Source organism: Jaculus jaculus, chromosome X (assembly GCF_020740685.1).
Source record: "Jaculus jaculus isolate mJacJac1 chromosome X, mJacJac1.mat.Y.cur, whole genome shotgun sequence".
In the NCBI taxonomy this organism is placed as follows: Eukaryota; Metazoa; Chordata; class Mammalia; order Rodentia; family Dipodidae; genus Jaculus; species Jaculus jaculus.
In genome coordinates, this window is record NC_059125.1 from 11,825,991 (window position 1) to 11,850,550 (window position 24,560).

The following is a 24,560-nucleotide window of genomic DNA, read 5'->3' on the forward strand; positions in this document are numbered from 1 at the left end:
CTATTGCAAATGAATTCCAGATGCATGTGATGTGCTACCTTGTGCATATGGCTTATGTGGGTCCTGGGGAATCAAATCGAGGTCCTTTAGCTTTGCAGGCAAATGCCTTTACGGCTAAGCCATCTCTCCAGCCCTCCTAATCAATTTAAGAGTTTATTAAAGCTTATAATTAGCTCTCTAGCCTCTTTTCTGGAGGAGGTATCACTGTGGGTGGATCATAGGGTCCAGCCCTAAGGTGTGTTTGGGGGGTGAATCTGAATTCCAGCCTAAGATATGTAGAGTGTTGGAGTTCTGTCTGGGGTTCCTGGAGTGTGTGTGCTTATGATGGTGGTAGTGGTGGTATTTCTCTTTGCACGGACCTGTGAAAAGGGGCCAGCTTCTTTCACATTATGGAGCTTATGCTGATTCCGTAAGCAGCAATAAATCCCTTCCTCTCATAAACTGTGTCTTGTCTGGATGTTCATGCCAGCAATGCAAAGCTGGAACAAGGGTGTGTGTGTGGAGAGGGAGGGAGGGAGGGAGGAAGAGAGAGAGAGAGAGGGAGGGAGAATGAACGAATATGGATGCACCAGGGCCTCTTACCATTGTAAATGAACTCCAGATGCATGGGTTACTTTGTTTATCTGGCTTTATTTGGCTACTGGGGAATCAAAACCAGACTGGAAGGCTTTGTAAGCAAGTGCCTTTAACCACTGAACCATCTCTGCAGCCAAATATTTTTATTAACTTTTTTGACAGGGTCTCATGTAGCCCAGATTGGTCTTGAACTTGCTATATAGCCAAGGATCACACTGCATTTCTGCCTCTATCTCTTGAATGCTGGCGTCATAGAAGTGTACCACTACCACTCTCAATTTATGCCGTAATAGAACCCAGAGCCTCACGCATGCTAGGCAAGCACTCAACCAACAGAGCTACATTGTCGGTCCCTACCTGGCTTCCTGGGTAGTTTAAAACACTGTGGGGCACTGTTTTTCCAAGGGGAGGGTCTGTACTGAATGACAGCCAACTTGCCTTGGCAGGTTTTCTTGGTATGTACCATTTCTAGTTTTTTTTTTTTGTTTTTTTTTTTTTTTAATCTTAGACAGCAGGATCATCGTCATTGTCATCACCATCATCATTATTATTTTGCCTCTTGAAGTTAGATGATTGCAAGCTGTACTAATAAGAGCTGGAATATAATTTCCCATGCTTCTTTTCCTGCTGTGACAAACCAGGAGGGCTTGGTATGATAAGCTAGTGGAGCCTCTGTTAACTTGGGTTCCTCTCTAAGTGGCTGTGTTGAGAAGAAACCTCCTAAAAGCTCCCTTCAGACATAGCACTCATAAGAAATGAACCTTTTTTGCTGTTAGTGGCAGTGAAATTTTGTAGTTAAAAACATCTGGCTTATAAATTCACAGTTTTAATTCATCATCACTAAAGAATTTACTGGAAAGAGTGACAAGACTTGTTTAGTAAACATTATAAAACAAAAGGACTCCAGGATGATGGAAGTTATGTCTGCTACATCCGCTTTTATTTTGCTCTTATTCTGGGAAAAGTCCTGATGAAGGTATGTTGTGGTAAGAAAAATAGGAAATACTCACTTTGCTTGTTTTTTTTTTTGGGGGGGGTAAGGATTTTTTTTTTAAGAATCTCATGTATACCTTTATGCCTTTAACTCTCTATATACCTAATGATGACCTTGAATTTCAGATCTTCCTGCCTCCACCTCTTGAGTGCTGGGATTATAGACACAAACCACCACACCCAGTTTATGCAGTGCTTGTGATCAAACCCAGGGCTTCGTGTGTGTCATGCAAGCCCTCCACTGGATGAACCATAACCCTAGGCCCTGTTCTTTTAATTCTGTGTGTACAATTTTAGTGAATTTTGGCAAGGTGGTCCAACTAATAAAGAACACAGTTTGAGGCACAGTTCATTTAAAATCACTGCATACACAGTGCACTCAGTAAGAGAGAGAAATGAAGGAAAGAAGGAGATGTGGAGAGAATGTTTTTATAGGAATATGAAAAAAATACCATGACCAAATGCTACTTACGAGAACACTGAAGTCCATTGCCTTTATATCCCTGCTTGCACTTGCACTTGAAGGATCCTCGGGTGTTGAGGCAATTGGCATGGAGGCTGCATGTATGAGTATTCAGAAGACATTCGTTTATATCTAAAAATGTGAACAGCCCAGTGAGCAAATTTATGGTAACGAAACTTGAAAGAGTATCCTTTACACTTGAGTAACTTCAAGGCCAACCACTTACCCCAATGAACTAAGTGCTGTCTGACAATTGAGAGGAATTCAAAGCTCCAGGTCTATTGGCCCAGAGCTCTCCCTGGCTTTGCCTGACACCTGCCTGGTATGTAGGGAGGCTGTTGGCAGCTCACCTCCCCCACATCCCTTTCAGGCTCTGCATATTAACATTACTGAAATCATTAAGGCATTTAGAGTTTTCCTTTAACTTTCTCCTCCTTGCAATTTACAACTAAATAACAGTATCAGCAAATAAATTCTAAATTTGGGTGGGCTTGAAACTCTTCATAAACAAAAGACACACTCGGCCAGGAACCACTGACATCATTTGAACTCACAGTCATGGGCACTGTGTTCCGAGACTGCCAGGAGAATGGGTCTTCTGCTGGATCTAGAGGTGGAAAACTGGTCAATTTCCACCCAAGCAAGGGATTCATTTAGTCTACTCTCCATCACTGTTTTTGTGTTTGTAAACATCAGCATAAAAGTAGCTTATTGGTTTTAATTCATCCACAAAAGGTGCTCAGATGCCAATCTTAATCACTTTCAGCATGTGAAAAATTAATTTTCTTGTGAAGCTGTCCATGTGTATTCCCAACTTGTTCTGTGGAGAACTCCCTTGTGGGTGCCTGCGAACTGGAGGGTGCTATTACATAGTCATTAGGTTATACAGCTGGATGGATCTGCACGTGGGTATTGGGTCCAAACTCATTACAAATTTTGATTTTATGAGTTGGCCTCAGATGGGTCATTGTATTTGAAAAGACTTGAGGAAAGTGATGAGGAAATTTCCCAAGATGGTTCAAAAAGCAGCAATGAAGTGTTGCCCTAACACAATGACATATTGCAAAAAGTCCTGAGTGTAGGAGTGAAAGAAATCCTATTTTCTCCAACAGTCAGCTTTCCTTGTGATCCACACACCTCTGTCAATCACATTATATGAACAGAGATCTAGAGGGCACCCAATTTTTCCTTCACTATAAAATAGTATATCAAGGGCAATATGAATTCATCCAAGAGCTACCAAAATGCCCTATCTCACAAGCTCTTATCCTTCTTCCACTAAAATAAAAATAAATAAAACATTTTATTTTCTGCAGATGAAACCAACAGTTGACTGGTGTGAGACTCTTAGCAGAGAGATTTTAGTAACCATGGAAGGGAACATTGTATTTGAAGCTCAAATTACAAAAGGGCAGGAAGAAGACAGAGGAGATAACATGAACTTTTATATCCTTCATACATACATTTTTTTTCAAGATAGGGTCTCACTCTAGCCCAGTCTGACCTGGAATTCACTATGTAGTCTCAGGGTGGCATTGAACTCACAGTGATCCTCCTACCTCTGCCTCCCAAGTGCTGGGATTAAAGTCATGCACCACCATGCCTGGCTCCCTTCATACTTTTTTTTTTTTTTTTTACAGAAATTAAATTTGTTTATCAATTCCTTTGTTTTTTTTTGTTGTTGTTTTTTTTTTTTTTTGGTTTTTCGAGGTAGGGTCTCACTCTAGCCCAGGCTGACCTGGAATTCACTATGGAGTCTCAGGGTGGCCTCGAACTCACAGCAATTCTTCTACCTCTGCCTCCCAAGTGCTGGGATTAAAGGTGTGCGCCACCACGCCCGGCTTGTTTATCAATTTCTTGAGGGGGAGAATAAAAGAGAGAGAATGGGCACACAAGGGCTTCCAGCCACTGCAAACAAACTCCAGAGACATGTGCCACCTTGTGCTTCTGGCTTACATGGGTCCGGGGAAATTGAACTGAGGTCCTTTGGCTTTGCAGGCAAATGTCTTAACTGCTAAGCCATCTCTCCAGCCCCCTTCATACATTTTTTTAAAAAAACAGGAACAGACCACCCAAATTTTGTTAGTGTGTTTTAAAAAATATTCTTAATTTTTTATGAGGGAGAGAGGGAGGGAGGGAGGGGGGAGAGAGGGGGGGAGAGAACATGAATGAATGAATGTATCAGCATGCCAGGGCCTGTTGCCACTGCAAAGACACATAATCCACATGGTGCATCTGGTTTTACATGGGTACTGGGAAATTGAACCCAGGCAAGTGCCTTTAACTACTGAACCATCTCTGTAGCCATTTTTGGTTTTCTTTTATCAAATATGATACCTCTTTTTTGTTTCCATTTGTAGATGTGTAGATGGAGATAATCTATACAAGTATGAAAAATTCATAGAGGGGCTGGGAAGATGGCTCAGTGGTTGAGAATGTTTGCTGAACAAGCATGAGGGACTGAGCTGTCCCCAGACTGCCCCAGTTTGATTCTCCAGCACCTATGTAAATAGCAGAGCATAGCCATGCAAGTCTGTAAACCCAGTCCTGCAGGGGGTGGAGACAAGAGAATCACTGGGGATAGCTGAACAAACAAAAAAATCAGAAAGTAAAAGCAGATCAAGGATGAGTAAGAAAATCCTTCTCAAGGAAACAGGCAGAGTGAAAAGAAGACACCTGAAGAACATGTGTGCTTAGGGCATGTGCATTTGCTTATGTGTGTACACACTACACACATTTCATCACACCACACGTAGTCTACAAACACACACAAGCCAAAAAGTGAAATTATTTTTTTCTTTGTTTGTTTGAGGTAGGGTCTCATTCTAGCCCAGGCTGACCTGGAATTCACTCAGTAGTCTCAGGGTGGCTTCAAATTCATGTTGATCCTCCTTCCTCTGCCTCCCAAATGCTGGGATTAAAGGCGTGCACCACCATGCCCAGATTTGAGAAATTAATTTTGAAAAATCCCACAGAAATCATCTCAAGAAATCTGCCTCCATAATAGAGTTCTATTCCTTACTCTAAGTCTCTATGGACCTGGCTTTATAACTGATTTTATAGGAGTTTCCCATATGCCAGAAACTTAATCTCTTTTTGTTTGTCAAGGTGGTCAGCATAGTAGGTGGTTCAAGTAATAGAGTGAATTGACATGAAAATATCTGTCAAGAAAGCCTATGGGTTTGATGGTAAAAGGACATAAGCAAAAGGAGGCCTCTTGATCTTACCTACACAGTCATATCGATGGCCAATATATTTCAGTTCAAAACCAATATGACATTTGCAATAATAGCTTCCAAATGTGTTCACACACCTTCGATTGTAGGGGCAGACTGCTTTACCAGAAGCACATTCATCAACATCTAGGGTAGAGGAGCAGAAAGTGTTAGTGATACTAGGAAAAATACCCAGGGCCTCCTGCCACTGCAAACGAGCTCCAGATGCATGTGCTACTTTGTGCATCTGGCTTTATGTGGATACTGGGGAATTGACCTTGGGCTGTCAGACTTTGCAAGCAAGAGCCTTGCAAAAGAGGAGGAGGAGAGAGAGAGAGATCGAGAGAGAGAGAGAGAGAGAGAGAGAGAGAGAGAGAGAGAGAGAATAAGAATGGGTACTTCTTGGCCTCCTGCTGCTGCAAACCAACTCCAGACACATGTGCCACTTTGTGTACCTGGTTTTACATGGGGACTGGGGAATTGAGCCCGGGCCATCAGGCTTTACAAGCAAGCACCTTTAACCACTGATCATCTTTCCAGACCAAATTGTATTCTTTTTTTTTTAAATATTTATTTATTTGAGAGAGAGAGAGAGGCGCAGATAGAAAGAGAATGGGCATGTTAGGGCCTCTAGCCACTGCAAACAGACTCCAGATGCATGCAACGCCTTGTGCATCTGGCTTTATGTGGTTACTAGGGAATTGGACCTAGGTCCTTGGACTTTGCTGGCAAGGGTCTTGACTGCTAAGCCATCTAACCGACCCCCCCATTATATTCTCCCCCCCCCCCAGATAGGGTCTTGCTCTACCCAGGCTGACCTGGAATTCACTATGTAGTCTCAGGGTGGTCTCAAGTTCATGGTAATCCTCCTACATCTGCCTCCTAAGTGCTGGAATTAAAGGCATGCACCACCATACCCGGCTGTATTCTTAAGAAATCAGTAATGGATTGACCAAAATTATTACTAATATTATTACTCATTTTCATGAATATCATCTTTGCCTTCCTATTAAAATGGCACCAAACAAATCAAAGTGGTAGGTAAATATTTGAACTCAGTTTGGTCAAGATTTAACCTTACCATGTAAATCTTTTTTAAAAAAAATATTTTTATTTATTTATTTGAGAAGGAGAGATGAGCCGGGGGCGGGGGGAGAACAGGCATACCAGGGCCTCTAACCTCTGTGCATGCGTCACCTTGTGCATCTGGCTTACATGGGTACTGTGGAATTGAACCTGAGTCTTTAAGCGTTGCAGGTTAGTGTCTTAACTGCTAAGCCATCTCTCCAGCCCCTCCATGTAAATCTTATACTAAAGAATATTCTGTGGCCCTAATGAAATCTTTTATTACTCTGAAAAGGAAGACACAAGTTAATTTACCTGTGCATTTTTACTTTATATATTTTTAATTATGGTTTGCAATTGTAGTATGGTGTGTGTGTGTTGTGTGCACATGTATGTGAAGATGTACTTGCACGTGTGCAGAGGCCAGAAGAGAACTTTGGGTGTTCCTCCTTCATTATTTTATCTCCATATTTTCTTGAGGTGGAATCTTTTTGGAGCACAGAGCAGCAGTTTTTGTAAGCCTCAGTGATTCTTTGGTCTCTGCTTCCCACAGGTCTTGGGTTACAGGCATGTGTGGCCATGCCCACATATTTTTTTGTGAGTCCTGGGGAATCACACTCAGGAGCTCTTAGGCTCTCCAAGGCCCTCAGCAAGTGTTCTTACCCACTGAGCCATCTCCTTAGCCTATATATGTGTTTTTAAAAGTATTTCATTGACCTTGAACTTACTTGCCTGAGCTTACTGATGAGTGCAGTGTATTCAGTTAGGTAAATTTAGGATAATATGGTAGTTTGAATATAAGTCCACAGACTCATGAGTCTGAATACATAATCCTCAGCTGGTAGGTGTCACTGTTTAGGAAGGTTATGGAACCTTTAGCAGGTGGGGCCCTATTGGAAGAAGTGTGTCACTGAGGGCAAGCCTTGAGGCATTGTAGCTCAGCCACATTTCCTGTTCACTTTCTGCCTCCTGCCTCTGGTGGAATATGACTTGGACAGCTGCTGTGCTTTCCTCACCCCTCAAAAATGTCAGCCAAGAGGCTGGAGAGATGGCTTGGTAGTGAAGGTGTTTGCCTGCAAAGGCAAAGGACCTCAGTTCAATTCCCCAGGACCCACGTAAGCCAGATGCACAAGGGGGCACATGCATCTGGAGTTCATTTGTAGTGTCTGGAGGCCCTGACGTGCCCATTCTCTCTCTCTCTCTCTCTCTCTCTCTCTCTCTCTCTCTCTCTCTCTCTCTCTCTCACCCTCCTCTTTCTCTATCAAATAAATAAATAAAAATAAATATTTTTTAAAAGTCAGTCAAATTAAACCCTTTTTCTTCCATAAGCTTCTTCTGGTTAGGCGTCTTTCCCAGCAATGAGAAAGTAACTGATACAGATAAATAAACATTAAGCACCTTAACTCAGAAAATGCTATTATATTGAAGAAGTAAAGTTATTAAATCTTCTACTTGGCTATTGACATCAAAAAGACAAAGCACTCTGGTTTCACTTGATATCCTTCATTAAAGCTATTGTTTTTTCTTGATCTAAGTATGATATGAACCAGCTGTGGTGACATCTGCCTAAACTCCCAGAACTTGGAAGATGGAGATAGGAGGATCAGAAGTTCATCGTCATCCTCTGCTACATACTGAGTTTGAGGTCAGCCTGGGCTACATGAGACCTTGTCTCCAAAAAATTTATACATGTATTTTAAAAATATTTTGTTTTTTTTTTATTTGTTTGCAAGTGAGGGAGAGGGAGGGGGCATGCCAGGACCTCCAGCCATTGCAAAGAAACTCCAGATGCATGTGCCCTCTTGTGCATCTGGCTAACGTGGGTCCTGGGGGATAGAACCTGGGTCCTTTGGCTTTGCAGGCAAACACCTTAACCGCTAAGCCATCCCTCCCACCCTTATATATGTATTTTTGGTGCAATATAATTGCTATGAGTATACACAATCTACAGTATCGAACAGTTTTCAAAATCACTAGGAATCAAAGCACAAGCATGGAGTAAATGTTCTTTCTGGATTTATTCTGCTCATTTTCTCTAGGCAGGAATAATGATGGAATGTCTATTTATCTAATTTACAGCAAGGAGTTTTTGAAGCTAGTTTAATGTATCCCCAGGTAGCTGAGAATGACCTTGAACTTCTGATACTGCTGCCTTTACCTCCTGATTACTGAAGTTACAAGCATATACCACCATGCCCAGTTTGTTTGGTGATGGTGGTTGAACCCAGGGCTTACATGTATGCTAGCCAAACACTCTACCAACTGAGGTATATCTCTAGCCCCAGTATTGGGTGATTGTAAAAACAATGTGAAACACTTTGTAAAATGGTGCTATAAGCAGTGCAGGAGGCAGATACTATTTTTGCTAATGTTATACTGAAAAAAATAACTCATTTTTTTCCTAAGAAAATATTAGCTAGAAACTGGATATGCTGGCTAAAGCCTTTAATCCCAACATCTGGGAGGCTGAGGCAGGAATGTTGCTTGTGAGTTCAAGACCAGCCTTAGTTAGAGTGAGTGCCAGGTCAGCCTGGGTTACAGTAAGACTCTGTCTCAAAAGAGAGAATGAAAGAAAGAAAAAATTAGCTAGAATGGCTTTTAGGGTCTGACTCATTGAATGAGTAGTCTAGTGTCTATTGGATGGTAACTGAAGTAAAATATGAATGTTTAATATACTAAAACAAAATAATCTTTATTCTTTTTCTGCTATGACATTAGGCAATGTGGAATACTGGAAGAATGTTTTTCCTAATCTCTCAAAGTATATATAGAGCATAAATGGATAAAAAGGGGCTGGGGAGATGACTAAGTGGTCAAAGGCACTTGCTTACAAAGCCTGACTGATTGGGTTTGATTCCCCAGTAACCACATAAAGCCAGATGTACAAAGTGGTGTATACATCTGGAATTTGTTTGCAGTAGCACGAAGCCCTGGTATACCCATATTCATTTCCTCTGTCCATGCCTCTTTCTTTGTCTCTATTTCCCTCTCAAATAAATAAAATAGTTTAAAAAAAGAAAATGGCTGAAAAGATCTCAGGAACCAGGCATGGATTTATAGTGTTCCAAGTTCACTGTGTCTAGTTAGCAAGTTGACTGTGAAGAGCAACGGCATTCAGTAAGGAGTCAAGGGTCGAAGGGAAGGCAGGCATTGCCCGCTGTTGTACCCAGACAGACTCTTCCATTCGGGCCCAGGTGGAGTCCTGAGGATGGGCACACACACCGTGGCCCTTCTTCTGTGTCTTCGCAGCCATATTGGCAATTTGTGCTGGCACAGGTCCTGGAGTCTGCAAAAGTAGACAAGAATTAGCCAAGAAACTGTTTCCAAATTCGGGGATATTAAATGTAACATGTAGAATGGCATTTCAGGATAGGGCTTTCATTGTCTGAGTCCCAAATGGAAAGGCGCAAGGAAGCTAGACTGGTCTGTTTGGTTGAACAACACGTCACATTTGATTAGGCAGAGCAAGCAGCCTTCATACTGCATCTCTTCCCTCCCCCTCTCTCTCCGCATGTATATGGTGGTGTGCATATATATTCATATATGTTCATATGTGTGTGGTACACTTGTGTGTAGGTGTGCATGCATGTGTGTGTATGTGGAGGACAGACATTTATATCAGGTGCCTTGCTCAATTGGTCTCTACCTTATTTTATTTTGTTATTATTTTTATTTTTTTCAAGGTAGGGTCTCACTGTAGCCCAGGCTGACCTGGAATTCACTCTGTAGTCATAGGCTCAACATGAACTCACAATGATCCCCTTACCTCAGCCTCTTGAGTGCTTGGATTAAAGGCATGCATAACCAAGCTCAGCTCCTCCACCTTATTCAATTTTTTTTAAAAAAATTATTTATTTATTTATTTGAAAGAGAGGGCGAAGCTTGAGAGAATGGGTGCTCTAGGGCCTCCAGCCACTGCAAACAAACCCCAGATGCACGCGCCTTGTGCATCTGGCTTACATGGGTCCTGAAGAATTGAACCTGGGTTCTTTGGCATTAACCACTAAGCAATCTCTCCAGCCCTAAAAATGATTTTATTAGGGGAGAAATGGAGGGTTGTGGAAGTGGAATATGACCATGGTGGTCAATTAAATGTAAAAAAATGTGTGTGTGTCTATGTGTTCCTATGTGTATGTGAATGTGGGCACATGCATGCCATGGCACACGTGTGGGAGGGGGCAGTGCTTTGGGGCCTGTCTTCTCCATTGAATCTTGCGCTGCTAATGTTCTTTTTGCTGTGCTGTGGGAGAGTTTCTGGGAAATTCTTCCTCCTCCTCCACTCTCACTATGAGCATACTGGGATTATAGAAGCCTGCCATGCCTTCCAATTTTTTTTTTGGGGGGGGTTTCAAGGTAGGGTCTCGCTCTAGCTCAGGCTGACCTGGTATTCACTATGTAGCCTCAGGGTGTCCTCGAACTCACGGCCACAATTCTCCTACCTTTGTCTTCCCAGTGCTGGGATTAAAGGCATGCACCACCACGCACGGCAGCCTTCCTTTTTTATTTTTTATTTTTTGGTTTTTCAAGGTAGGGTCTCACTCTAGCCCAGGCTGACCTGGAATTTACTATGTAGTCTCAGGGTGGCCTTGAACTCATTGTGATCCTTCTATCTCTGCCTCCCAAGTGCTGGGATTAAAGGTGTGAGCCACCACGCCCGGCTAGCCTTCCTTTAATTTTTTTTTATTAATTAGTTTTATACTCAGTGAATACAGTCAAGTTGGTACCATTGTTAGGCTCATCCATATCTTACCCCCTTCCCCTGGCCCCTCCTTGTCGAGGCATATGGGTCATGCATTGTGGAGTTAGCCCACAGTTATGGGTAGGAGAAATGTCTCTGCGTATCATGACCCAATGTGTGGCTCTGACATTCTTTCCGCCCCCTCTTCTGCAACATTTCCCTGATCCATGTTGGGTTCATTTTGGGTCTGCTTCAGGGATGAGGTGTTGGGGGCCTCTGTGTCTCTGGATATCTGATTTAGTAGAAAATGACCTTTTTCAAAGAAAAAACAACATGGGGATCTCAGGATCAATTTCAGGTACTCAGGTTTGAGCATCAAGGGCTTTTTAACCATTGAGCCATCTCCCTAGCCCTCTGCCTTATTTTTTGATAGGGCCTCCTGCTGAACCTGGAGCTTATCATTTCAACTAGACGAGTTAGCCAGGAAGCCTTTGCTCCTGTTTTTCTCCACCCCCAGTGCTATTATAGGCACATACCACCATACCCTGTGCTATATGTGGGTCCTCAAGATCTGATCACAGGTCTTCATGTTTGTGTGGCAAGCACTTTACTCACTGACTGAGCCATCTCCTCAGGCCACAGCTTTTCTTTCTGAGACAGGGTCTCAAACTCACTAGGTAGCCGAAGATGGCCTGTACCTCCTGAGTGCTGGCAGAGGCACAAGTTTCCAGCATTGAGGGTTGTCCTTTGAGCTTTGTGCATGCTAGGCAACCACCCTAGCAACTAAGCTACATCCCCAGCTCTCTTATGTACACTTGGGTCACTCTTTATATCACTTGGCTGGTTTCTGTAGGGTGACAAGTAATTGCTAATGTAGATATTAATTTGAACAGCAAAGAGTTTTCCACATACATATAGCCTCAGTGAGAGTCCCTTAAGGCACAGGATTTTGTCTTTCAGGTCTTGCTAGTAAAACATATGGGAGATATAACTGACCAACTATAAGAGTCATTCTGGACTCCTTTACTTTTTAAAACACTTTATTTATTTACATGGGGGCGGTGAGAGAGAAAATGGGAATACCAGGGTCTCCTAGATGCACACAAACGCACTCTAGATGCATGCCCCACTTTATGCATCTGGCTTTACATGGGTCCTAGGGCTTTGAACCTGGGCAGATTCTAGGCTGGTAGGCTTTTGCAAGCAAGTGCCTTTAATCGCTGAGCAATCTCCTCATCTCCTGGATTCCCTTTCTCTAGACATTCTTATTATGAAGGCTGGAAGGTCATCCCAGCTTCCCTTGAATGACTGTGGCAGAGAAATAGTAAGATAAGTTCACTGGAGGGAGGGGAGCTCCTGGAAGAGACATTGTTGAATGATAAAAGGAGCAGGGAAGAAAGAAATGTTGGCTCACTGATATCCCCTCTGCCATCCTTGAGTTTTGCCTGCCTTCAATGATTGCATGGAATCTGAAGCTGAGGCAGCCATATGATCACTGTGAGGCCACACACATGAGAAAAAAAAAAAAAAATCTGAGGGCAGCAGGGGCTGAATTCTTATCCAGATACTCTGCAACTCCATCTAACGTTTTAAATAAATGACATAATTCAGCTAATTTTTTCTGCCACTAATTGTTCAGCCTAATTCATTTCACAAAAATAAGATGTTTTGCATGTGTGGATAAATGCAGAGGGCTAAAAACCTCTTTTATGTTCTTAGGCCAATGATCACAGCCAGGATTCTAGTGAGCAGTCTCCCTCCACCCATCCCTCTTTATAACATGCTAGTCACCAACAGGGACAAAAGACACTGGCTAGGCTATAAATGAGGAGTGCAAGCCACCCTAGGTATTCAGAAGCAGAAAGTATACGGTCAGAGACCTAAGATTCTGGAACAAATTTCCACTGATGGTTATAGTACTCATTTCTCCTTTTGTCTTTAGTTCACTTCTCTTAAATGTAATCATTAAAACCAAGATAGATTTTTCTCTTTCTATTTTGGGATAGATAAATTCTTTGGTACTGCATGAGCTCTCATGGAATGTTTCAGAACCATTCATTAGTGTATATCTTTTTAAAAAAATATTTTTATTTTTATTTATTTATTTGAGAGCTATAGACAGAGAGAGAGAGAGAGAGAGAGAGAGAGAGAGAGAGAGAGAGAGAGAGGGAGAGAGGGAGAGAGGGAGAGAATGGGCACACCAGGGCCTCCAGCCGGTGCAAATGAACTCCAGACGTGTGCGCCCTCTTGTGCATCTGGCTAACGTGGGTCCTGGGGAATCGAGCTTCGAACCAGGGTCCTTAGGCTTCACAGGCAAGTGCTTAACTGCTAAGCCATCTCTCCAGCCCAGTGTGTATCTTTTAAAATGTTGAGGTGATCACTAGAAAGACCTAGATATTCGTCTCATGTGGGGAGGAGAAGTTCTGTCCAAGTTCTATTTGGTGGTAGTCACAATGGTGACTACCATATAAGAATTGATCACACTACATATTTGTCTCATATGGGTGTCTGTTGAATTTATACGAATAAGATATTTGTCAAAGACACTTTATTTTTAATTTTGATTTGGTCTCATGTATCCCAGGCTGGCATTGAACACTACATGTAGATGAGGATCACAGCAAGCCATGAACTGGGCAAGATTGGATGACCTTGGGACAAGCTGGAAGTCTATATGACTGCAGCCACAGGGAGCTGGCTGACGGCACAGGGCTTTGGTTTGTTGGGGGCTGCAGGGCAGGGAAAAGAGAGATGGGGAGAGATGAGGGGAGACAGGAAGGTCGGCAGGAAGCATGGGTTTGCCTTTTAACTGCAACATAAAACTTAAAAAGCCTCCCCTCAATAAATGAATGGACAGTCTCTCTCCCTCCCATGGGACATGGCTTTCTTTATCACAGAAGGGCTTTTCTTTGCAGAAATGTGAGTCTGAATGCATTCCCAAGGAGAATCACTAATCTCTGGGAGTGGGGCAAGGGGCGTGAGAAAGGAAGGATTGATGTCTTGGGACGGGGTGGAAATGTATCACCTCACTTTGCTCACCATGCCTAGTTTCACGATGAAACCCAAATATCGAGATACAGAATTGATTCTCCTTAGGGAGTCTGTGCTTCTAAAGCAAATGACCAGAACAGGCAAATCCGTAGAAATAGAAAGGATGTTTGTAGCTGCAAAGGGCAGTGTGGAGTGGCTGCTAAAGGTTCTGTTTCCTTTTGGGTAATATCGATGTTTTGGAACTTGATGTTATGTATATTTTACCATGTATTTTCTGACAAAATTAAGTACCCAAAGATGTGTTAGCTTGGGGTGATGCTATAAGTTTTTCTATAAAACTATTTTAATATTAACTTACTGAATGTGTATGTATGTGCTGTGCATGCATGTGTGTATGAACGTCCATATGTATGTGGGTGCATGTGTATATGCAGATTCACATGCATATATGCACAGATGCATGTTGAGCCCTGAGGTATCTTCCTCATTTTCTCTACATCTTATTTTTTTAAATATTTTTTTGTTCATTTTTCTTTATTTATTTGAGAGTGCCAGAGAGATAAAGAGGCAGATAGAGAGATAGATAGAGATAGAGAGAGAGAGAGAGAGAGAGAGAGAGAGAGAGAATGGGCATGCCAGGGCCTCTAGCCACTGAAAACGAATTCCAGATGCGTGTGCCTCCTTGTGCATCTGGCTAACGTGGGTCCTGGGGAATTGAGCCTTGAACTAGGGTCCTTAGGCTTCACAGGCAAGCGCTTAACCACTAAGCCATCTCTCCAGCCCTCCATCTTATTTTTAGAGACAGAATCTTTTACTGAACCCAAAGTTCATCGATCCAGGTACAATAGTTAGTCAGCAAACCCCAGGGATCCTCTCGTGTCTATTTCCCCAGCCCCCCTTTTTACTTTTTATTTGCTTATTGGTCAGACAGGTTTTCATGTATTCAAGGCTTGCCTCCAATTTGCTATATTGCTAAAGATAACTTTGAAGTTCTGATTCTCCTGTCACCACAGTAGGTATATGGAGTGTTGAGGATAAAACCTAGGACATTGTGCATTTAGGTAAACACTGTATTAATTGAACTACATCCCCAGCCATGGTTTTATTTTATTGCATGCATGAATGTCTGTCTGCCTGCTTGCCTATGGACATGCCAGGGCCTCTTACCATTGTAAATGGACTCCAAATTTATGTGCAACTTTTTTTTTTTTGAGGTAGGATCTCATTCTAGCCCAGGCTGACCTAGAATTCACTCTGTAATCTCAGGATGACCTCAAACTCATGGCGATCCTCCCACCTCTGTCTCCCTAGTGCTGGGATTAAAGGCGCGTGCCACCGTGCCCAGCTCCATGTGCAACTTTTATATGTTATATTTTATTTATTTATTTGAGAGAGAGAGACAGAGAGAGAGGAGGGAACAAAGAGAGAGCACAAGTGACCTTTAGCCACTGCAAATAAATTCCAGATGTGTTACCTTGTGCATCGGACTTTATGTGAGCACTGAGGAATTGAACCTGAGTCTGTTGGCTTTGCAGGCAAGTGTCTAACCCACTAAGCCATCTCTCCAGTCTGCATGTGCTACTTTTTGTGTCTGGGCTTTATGTTACTGAGAAATGGATCCTGGTCTGGCAAGATTTGCAAGCAAGTACCTTTAACTGCTGAACCATTTCCTCAACCCTTTATAAAATCACTCCAGTCAGCCTTTCCCCATGCATTAAATAATAAAAAGCAAACCTCAAACGTGAGTGGCTGCTGAAACTTACTTGCACATGTGGCATCTGGTAGGAGCATGTGGCTGCTGAGGCAAAAGCATTTGTAGCTACCATGTGTATTCACACATCTGTGTGGACAGGGCCGGGGTTTGACTCCACACTCATTCACGTCTGAAGGGGCAGTTAGAAAGTGCAGCAAGGTTAAGTGACTTGGAAAACATTCAGGTAGGGACTACTATATACAAATCTTGAGGAGCACACGGGGGTCAGCTTCCACGGAATCCATAATTTACCTTTTCTCAAATTGCATTTGGAAGGACTAGTAAGGATTCAGAGAAAAAGGAATGATCAGTGGCCATTTAATGGAACAGAATTTGTTACAAGCACCTTGGAAGCACTAGCAGTTAGATGCAGATATGCCTATGACCCAGCAATTCCAGGCACGAGTCTATGCCCAATAGAAATGTCAACGGGCCTCTCATACCCCGCCACACATACACACACCTACACACTTATACTAACATGACAGTAGCTCGGGTCTTAGCAACCCATAACTAAAGATAATCCAAATACATCCCCACAGAAACAGAAGGATAGATACATGATGTACATAATACCCTGCAACTAGAAGGAGCCAACTACAAGTACAGGCCACAACAGATAAGTCTCATAAAAGAAACTGGAGGCATGTACTCCATCCATCCATCATCCATCATCCATCCATCATCCATCCATCCATCCATCCATCCATCCATCCATCCATCCATCATCCATCCATCCATCCATCCATCCATCCATCCATCCATCCATCCATCTTGTATGATTTCATTTAAAAAGGTAAAAACACAGGGGCAACTAATCTGTGATAACTGAGGTCAAGATATTCTTTTCTTTTCTTTCTTTCTTTTAATTTTTTTTCAAGGCAGGGCTTCACTCCAGCCAAGGCTGACCTGGAATTCACTCTGTAGTTTCAGGGTGGCCTTGAACTCATGGCGATCCTCCTACCTCTGCCTCCCAAGTGCTAGAATTAAAGGCATGCGCCAGCACAACTGGCCTTTTCTTTCTTGCTTGTTTTTTTTTTTTTTTTTTTTGAAAGAGGAACTCACACTCTATCCCAGGCTAACTTGGAATTCATTATGAAGCTCAGGCTAGCCTTGAACTCAAACCAATTAGCTTGTATCAGTTCCCCCAAGTGCTGGGATTCTAGGCATGAGCCACAATGGCTAGCTATACTTTTCGTGTCAAGGGAGGAAGTGATTAGATGGGACCAGGGGGAAGGGCTGTCGACCCTCCCCCTCTGTCCATATACATACATACATACATATATACATGTTTATGGAGGTAGAGTCTCACTCTAGCCAAAGCTTGCCTGGAATTCATTACGTACTCTCAGGCTGCCCTAGAACTCATGGCAATCCTCCTACCTCAGCCTCCTGAGTGCTAGATTAAAGGCATGCACCATCACAACCAGCTCTCTATATTATTTATTTATTTATCTATTTGACACACAGAGAGAGATCGAGAGAGAAAGAATGGGCATGCCAGGGCTCCCAGCCACTGCAAATGAACTCCATACACATGCGCTCCCTTGGCTTACGTGGGGCCAGGGGAATCGAACCTGGGTCCTTTGGCTTTGCAGACCAAACGCCTTCACTGCTAAACAATCACTCCAGCCCTCTCTATATTTTTTAATCTGAACACCGTTAGGTAGGTGTTTACAACAATTAATTAAGTTGTGTTTTAAAAAATGTTTTATTTATTTATTTGCAATCAGAGAGAGAGACAGACAGACAGAAAGAATGGTTGCGCCAGGGCTTCTAGCTGTTGCAAGTGAACTCTAGATGCATGTGCCACTTTGTACATTTGGCTTTACATGGGTACTAGGGAATCAAACCCAGGTTGTAAGGTTTTGCAGGCAAGCACCTTAACTGTGGAGCCATCTCTCCAGCCCCAAGCTGTATGTATGTATGTATGTGTGTATGTATGTATGTATGTATGTATGTATGTATGTATGTGTGTATGTATGTATGTATGTATGTATATATATTGTGTTTCAAGGTAGGTTCTTTAGAGAACCAGGCTGACCTGGAATTAGTCTTAGGCTGGCCTTGAACTTATAGCAATCCTCCTGTCTCAGTCTCCTATGTGCTGGGATTAAAGGTGTGCAGCACCATGCTCAGCTGCAAGTTGCATCTTTCTGATATACACACAATTCTATGTGGACACTTTTTGAATAAAAAGTTATAAATATCCAATTTAGATATTTCTGCCTTCTGGGCTTTCTCAGACAGTCTATAACAGATGACATTATTGTGATTTTGGGTGGCATCAAGTTAGCTCCAATATCTTAGCTCATTCTTCTCGTGAGGAGCCCTGGAAGGCAGTTGGTGGTGAGGTTACAGCTCATTTAATTCCATGGAGAGATGTTCACAGGATGTGATAACACATGTTAACAAAGCCATGTGCCTAGATTATTCCTAAATGTGTAAACAAAACAAGCAAAATGTATAAGGGGTGAAAACTCTCTGCTACCCATGGTTGTCTTTAAGTGGTAAGATCATCTTTCTGTGCATTTCAGTACTTTCTGAAAATAAAAACAGCTTATACATTAAGAAAAGTAACCTTCCTCTTAAAAATGACAGAGGATATAGGCTGGAGATGTAGCTTAGTTGGTACAGAGCTTGCTTAGCGCACAGAGTGCTGGGTTCAATCCCTAGGCATGGAGATGAACGTCTGTAAGCCCAGCACTTGGAAGGAAGCAGGATTATCATGAGTTCCAGGGCTTCCTCAGCCTGAGATACATGAGATCCTACCTCAAAAAATTGATAAATTGATATAGGAGGAAAATAAATGTTTTTGAGCCTTTCTTTCTTTCTTTCTTTTCTTTCTTTCTTTCTTTCTTTCTTTCTTTCTTTCTTTCTTTCTTTCTTTCTCTTTCTCTCTCTCTCTCTCTCTCTTTCTTTCTGCCTTTGTTTCTCTCTCTCTCTCTTTCTCTCTCTCTCTCTTGCTTTCTTTTGTGTATGGCATGTATGCACGTGTGTATGCATACATGTGAAGGCCAGAGGTCAACATCAGGTGTCTTCCTCAATTGTGTTCCACTCATTAGGCTTACACTAGCTGACCAGCATTCTTGGAGAGCCTCCTGTTTCTGCCTCCTCACTACTGGGATTACAGGTGTGCACCATCACACCCAACTTTTATGTGGGTGTTGGGGATTCAAACTCATGGTCTTATGTTTGTGTGTCATGTACTTTACCAGCTGAGCTATGTCTCCAGCCTGGAAAATAATTCTTTAAAAGCAGTCCTGGGTAAAGGATCATGTCTTAGGAAATACTGTCATTTGAGGGAGGCTCATATATTAATTCCTTCAAAGAAGATATCAAAGGAGAAAACCACTAAACTTGAGGAAAGACAAAAATTCTATGTTTTAAATGTTTTTGTTTATTATTTATTTATTTGAGAGCGACAGACAGAGAGAGAAAGAGGGAGGGAGGGAGGGAGGGAGGGAGGGAGAGAGAGAGAGAGAGAGAGAGAGAGGGGGGGGGGAATGAATATGGGCATGCCAGGGCCTCTAGCCACTGCAAACGAACTCCATACACTTGCATCTGGCTAATGTGGGTCCTGGGGAATCAAGCCTCGAACCAGGGTCCTTAGGCTTCACAGGCAAGCGCTTAACCACTAAGTCATCTCTCCAGCCCAAAAGACAAAAAATTATTAATGGCAACAGGTAAGGTGTACTCTTGGGCAGAATAAAATAGCCGGTTTGGCTTTTGAAAAACAATCCTTATATGGGGATTTTCTAGCACACTGTCTGGACACTGGAAGCTCCCTCTCCATTGCCTATCCCTCCTACCCTACCATCTCCCTCAAGGATCTTTACCTCTTTAAAAGGCAAATTGAAAAGTGTGATTGGACATATGGGAAACCCGTGATTCCCCCATCACTTGGCCCTAACTGAGTGGTGACTCATCAGGAAAGACAACAATCGAAGGCTGAGGCCTGTGGCCCCAAGTGGATATATGTGGCCTTTGATCACCCTTCCATGGGACAGGGAGGCTAGGGGCGAGGCCTGGGGGGAGAGAGACAACATCAAAACTTGAACCAACTGGACCACTCCCTTAATGTTAATATTTTACTGGGGCTTGAAAACGAGCCTGAAAAATAGGCTATTTATTTCAAATTGCTTCAGAAAGTATCTTGTTACAGAAACCAAAGCAAGTGCTCTGGTATGAAAGCTCTGCTAAAGGATACAGCTGCAGTATCACTCACGAGCGGGTGAGTCTTGACACATCTCTCTCGAGTGCTTACACGGAGTTCTAAGAAGCCCCCCACCCCCAGGGCTCTGGACTCTGCTGGTGGTAGGACCAGAAAGATTCAGACTTTGTTTTCCGACATGTTGCTTTAGTGTAGAGTAGAATAGCTGCCCTTGATTGAAAATCCACCCTTTCCAGAATCCTCGAAATCAACCTTCCAACCTACTTTCATTCCTTCCTCCATTCCTCCCTCCCTTCTTTCCTTCTTTTCTTTTTTTGAGGCAGAGCCCACGCTGGTTTGAATTCAACACAACCCTCATACCTCAGTCTCCTGAGTGCTGGGATGTGCCACCTTGCCAGACTTTCTGGAAACATTTTTTCCTTTTTATTTGTTTAAATGTTTTAGTTATTTATATGAGAGAGAGAGAGAGAGAGTGAGGGAGATTGAAAGAGAGAAAGTAAGTATGGGCATACCATAGTCTCCTGCCACTGCAAATAAACTACAAATACACGTGCCACTTTTTTGCATCTGAGTTTTGTGGGTATGGGAGAATCAAACCTGGGCCATCAGGCTTTGCGAGCTAATTCCTTTAACTGCTGAATCATCTCTCCAGCCCCTGACAATGTTTCTTAAGGGCAGTCTTAAGGGCAGCTAAACTTGGCTTGCTGTTCTGTGCTTAGCTTCATTGTAGGGCTGGTTTCTTCATGTCAGGGTTTCTCAACCTGTGTTGACATCTTTTTTCTTTTTTCTTTTATTTATTTATTTATTTATTTGAGAGAGACAGACACAGAGAGAAAGACAGATAGAGGGAGAGAGAGAATGGGCGCACCAGGGCTTCCAGCCTCTGCAAACGAACTCCAGACACGTGCGCCCCCTTGTGCATCTGGCTAACGTGGGACCTGGGGAACCGAGCCTCGAACTGGGGTCCTTAGGCTTCACAGACAAGCGCTTAACCGCTAAGCCATCTCTCCAGCCCACCTTTTTTCTTTTTTACATGTATATGTATGTGTGCTGTGTGCATGGAGGTCAGAAGTTGATTTGGGTATTTTCCTCAGTTACTCTCCCCCATATTTTTTGAGACTGGGTCTCTCACTGAACCCAGGGCTCACTGTTGTGGCTAGACTAGGTAGCCAGCAAGCCCCAGGATCCTCCTATCTCTGCCTTCCCATTTCTGGGATAGCAGATGATGCAGGCTGCAATGCCCGGCTTTTACATGCCTTTCTCACTCTGTCACTCTCAAATAAATAAAAATAAAAAAATTAAAGAAAACTACAGGGTGCCCAATAAAGTTTGAATTTCAGATAAATGACCAATATCTATCGATTGATCTATCTATCTATCTATCTATCTATCTATCTATCTATCTATTGGTCTGTCTATGTATGTATATATCTATCTATATTGTATGTATGTATGTATGTATGTATGCATGCATGCATGCATCTATCTGTCTGTCTATCTATCTATCTATCTATCTATCTATCTATCATCTCCCATAAATATTTGGAGCAAACATACTATACAATAAATACTTGTTTGAACTTTAGAAGTGAATGGACATCCCTGGAGGACAGTCACTCAGGTTGAGAACCATTATTCTAGTTCAGTTTGTTTAAGACAGGGTTTCATATAGCCCAGGCTGTCCTTGAACTTGCTACATACTGGAGACTGGCTTTGATCTTCTGATTCTCCTTTCTCCATTTTCCAAATGCTAGGATTTCAGGCATGCTCCCATATTCCAGAGGTTATAAAATAAACTCATCAATGTCTTCAGATAAACAATGTAGGACAAATGTCCCAAATTATCTTTTGAAATGTATCTGTTTTGATAAAAGTATGTACGCCATGGGCTGGGGCAATGGCCACCTGGTAAAAGGCACCTCCTTGAAAAGCCTGCTGAATGCAAAGTGGCATATACATCTATGATCCCAACTTGTCAACAACAATGGGAGCCAGTGCCTCACAAATGTGAAGCTTTCAGGCCAGCTAGTCTCACATTCCTTTGCAGTCTGGCAGTTCATTTGCATTGGCAACAGCTCCTGTTTCAAAGAAGGTAGAGTACAGACAGCTCCAAGGTATCCTCTGACCTCCACACACATGTGCGCGTGCGTACACACACACACACACACACACACACACACACACACACACAAAGAAATAAAGAAATTTGAAAATAAGTATGCCCACCATTCAACTCAACAGCTTCATTTATTCCATTGACATCATCACATAAGAGTGCATGCATACAAGAAAGACTGGTTTGTTATTTCGCACTGTTTGCAAGCTACTGGAGACACTGATGGTGATCGTGTAAAAAAGCATTTGTTTTATAAGTGATAAATGCCTTCACACTATGGACTGGGATATGCCCTTAACAAGCATATGGTAGCTCTGTTAGTGTTGATAGGTAAAGATGCCCATGAGATATACTAACAATTTTTTTTAAATTTTTATTTATTTGAGAGTGACAGAGAAAGAGGCAGAGAGAGAAATAGAGAGAATGGGCACGCCAGGGCCTCCAGCCACTGCAAGTGAATTCCAGACGCGTGCACCCCCTTGTGTATCTGGCTGACGTGGGTCTTGGGGAATCGAGCCTTGAACTGGGGTCCTCAGGCTTCACAGGCAAGTGCTTAATGGCTAAGCCATCTCTCCAGCCCCTATACTAACAAATTTTAAGTTCATAGGAAATTACTGTGAAAATATAGAACAAAGTATCAACTGTGGTTATAATGAGGATTGCTGTTTTGTTAAAGAAAAACACATTACTTTGGTAGTTTAAAAAAATACCTGTTAACTATTTGAAACAAGGCCTTTTACTGGGTATCATGACAAAAACTGAAGAATTTGCACATCTATCAAGAAGAAGAGATAGACAAAAAAAAAAAAAAAAAAAAAAACTCATCCTAAAACTCTGCTATGTGGAAGAGTTGACTCCCTCTGTCCTCCCAGATCCTGCTGTGATGATCAAGTTTGCTCTATGAGCCTGGCTCAAATACTAACCTTGGTTGCAGGTTTTCCCGGTGTATCCTGGAAAGCACCTACATTTGTTTGGTCCCACACATTCTCCAAACTTGCATCCGGGCTCACACATAGCTGTGAAGGAAAAAGAGGTCCTGACAAATACAGATGATAGGGTGAAACATGTACATAGGATTTGCCTTCTGCTTGGCAGAGAACTCCTTGGGGACATATAGAGGATGATCAATCTCCTGGCCAGTGTGTTTTCACCTTTGAGACACTGGGCAAAGCTTGCCTTGTAAACACAACCAGCTTCATACCCACCATCCACCAAGTGTCAATGCACTGCCCTTATATGCTTTGTATGCCCATGTTTCCAAATACTATTCAAAGAAAGACAGCCTCTCAGACCAGTCAGGCAGTTCAGCATGTCAACCCCAAACAATAAAAGAAGAGCACTTCATAGGAAGGAATATCAAGTAACTCTTGGGTAACTGCCAAGATCGTTTATTTCTTTCTGTCACTTGCTTCATTCTAGCTCCTGGATATTTACTATTTTTTTTAAAAATGATCAAAATCTCTTGTGTGTGTGTACTGCGTACATGTATGTGTGCAGATGTGTGTACCTCATGCACATATGTGCAGAGGCCAGAGGAAGATGTCAGGTGTCTTCCTATATTACACTTCTGCCATATTTCCTTGAGGGAAGTTCTCTCACAGAACATGGAACTTGGGTTTTGGTTAGACTGGCTGACCACCAAGCCCCAGTGACCCTCTTGTCATTGTTGGTGCTGGGGTTAAAGGCATGCACCACCATATTTGACCTTATTTGTTACTTTTTTTTTTGAGGAATGGTCTCACTCTAGCCGAGACTGACCTGGAACTCACTCTGTAGTCCTAGGCTGGTCTCGAACCCACAACAATCTTCCTATCTCTGACTCCTAACCATTGGGATTAAAGGTGTGCACTACCAGGCCTGGCCATAGTTGATTTTTTATGTGGGTCCTGGGGATCAAATTAGGGCTCTCACAATTGTGCAGTAAGCACTCTTACCCACTGACTTATCCCTCAGCACCCTAAACCTTTTCAGTGTTATCCGTTATAAGACCACCTGAATAATTCACAGATTGGAAGCAGGAAGGTGTCACTTGCAGTCCTGAGGATGGGAACTCAAAGCATGATGATATGAAAATGATGATGATGATGATGGTGATGTTAGAGCCAAAACAAAGGCAAGCTTCTTTTTTATGCTATGGACTTCTGTACCTTAACATTTCACAGAGTAGGCACTCAATAAATCTTTGTTCAATGAACAAAGTGTTGGAAGAAGTAACAGGGATATGAAACACTATAATTGATTTGAGGGCAAAGAAAACTATCATGAGGTGATGGTCAGTTTGAGTCAGAAAATGCAGTTGATAAGAGAAAAAAAAAATGGCAAATGAGAATATCCTAAGAGAAGAGGACAGAAAGGAAAAGTAATGAGTGAGAGCAAAGATACACAGTATACCGGTGGTTCTCAGCAATTTCTGGATCTATAGTAGGAGCTCAGGAGGTATCTGATGAATGCATCACCCAGCAGTGCTCATAATGTTTTACATGCACAAGTAGATCCTGAAGAAATTTTACCAAGAAGCACACTTCAGGTAGGAGTA

The 24,560-nt window shown here is 42.5% G+C and overlaps 1 protein-coding gene across 1 annotated transcript in view; it reads right to left on the minus strand.

Annotated features, from left to right (window-relative positions):
* The window catches only part of Egfl6 (EGF like domain multiple 6), an 86,725-nt gene that overhangs the window by 31,509 nt on the left and 30,656 nt on the right, over positions 1-24,560 (minus strand). The window contains exons 3-7 of the mRNA XM_045141068.1: positions 22,948-23,040; positions 15,745-15,864; positions 9,479-9,598; positions 5,260-5,394; positions 2,042-2,164 (exon numbers count right to left, since the gene is read on the minus strand). Coding sequence (XP_044997003.1) covers positions 2,042-2,164; positions 5,260-5,394; positions 9,479-9,598; positions 15,745-15,864; positions 22,948-23,040 — 591 coding nt within the window. The remainder of the gene's footprint in view (positions 1-2,041; positions 2,165-5,259; positions 5,395-9,478; positions 9,599-15,744; positions 15,865-22,947; positions 23,041-24,560) is intronic.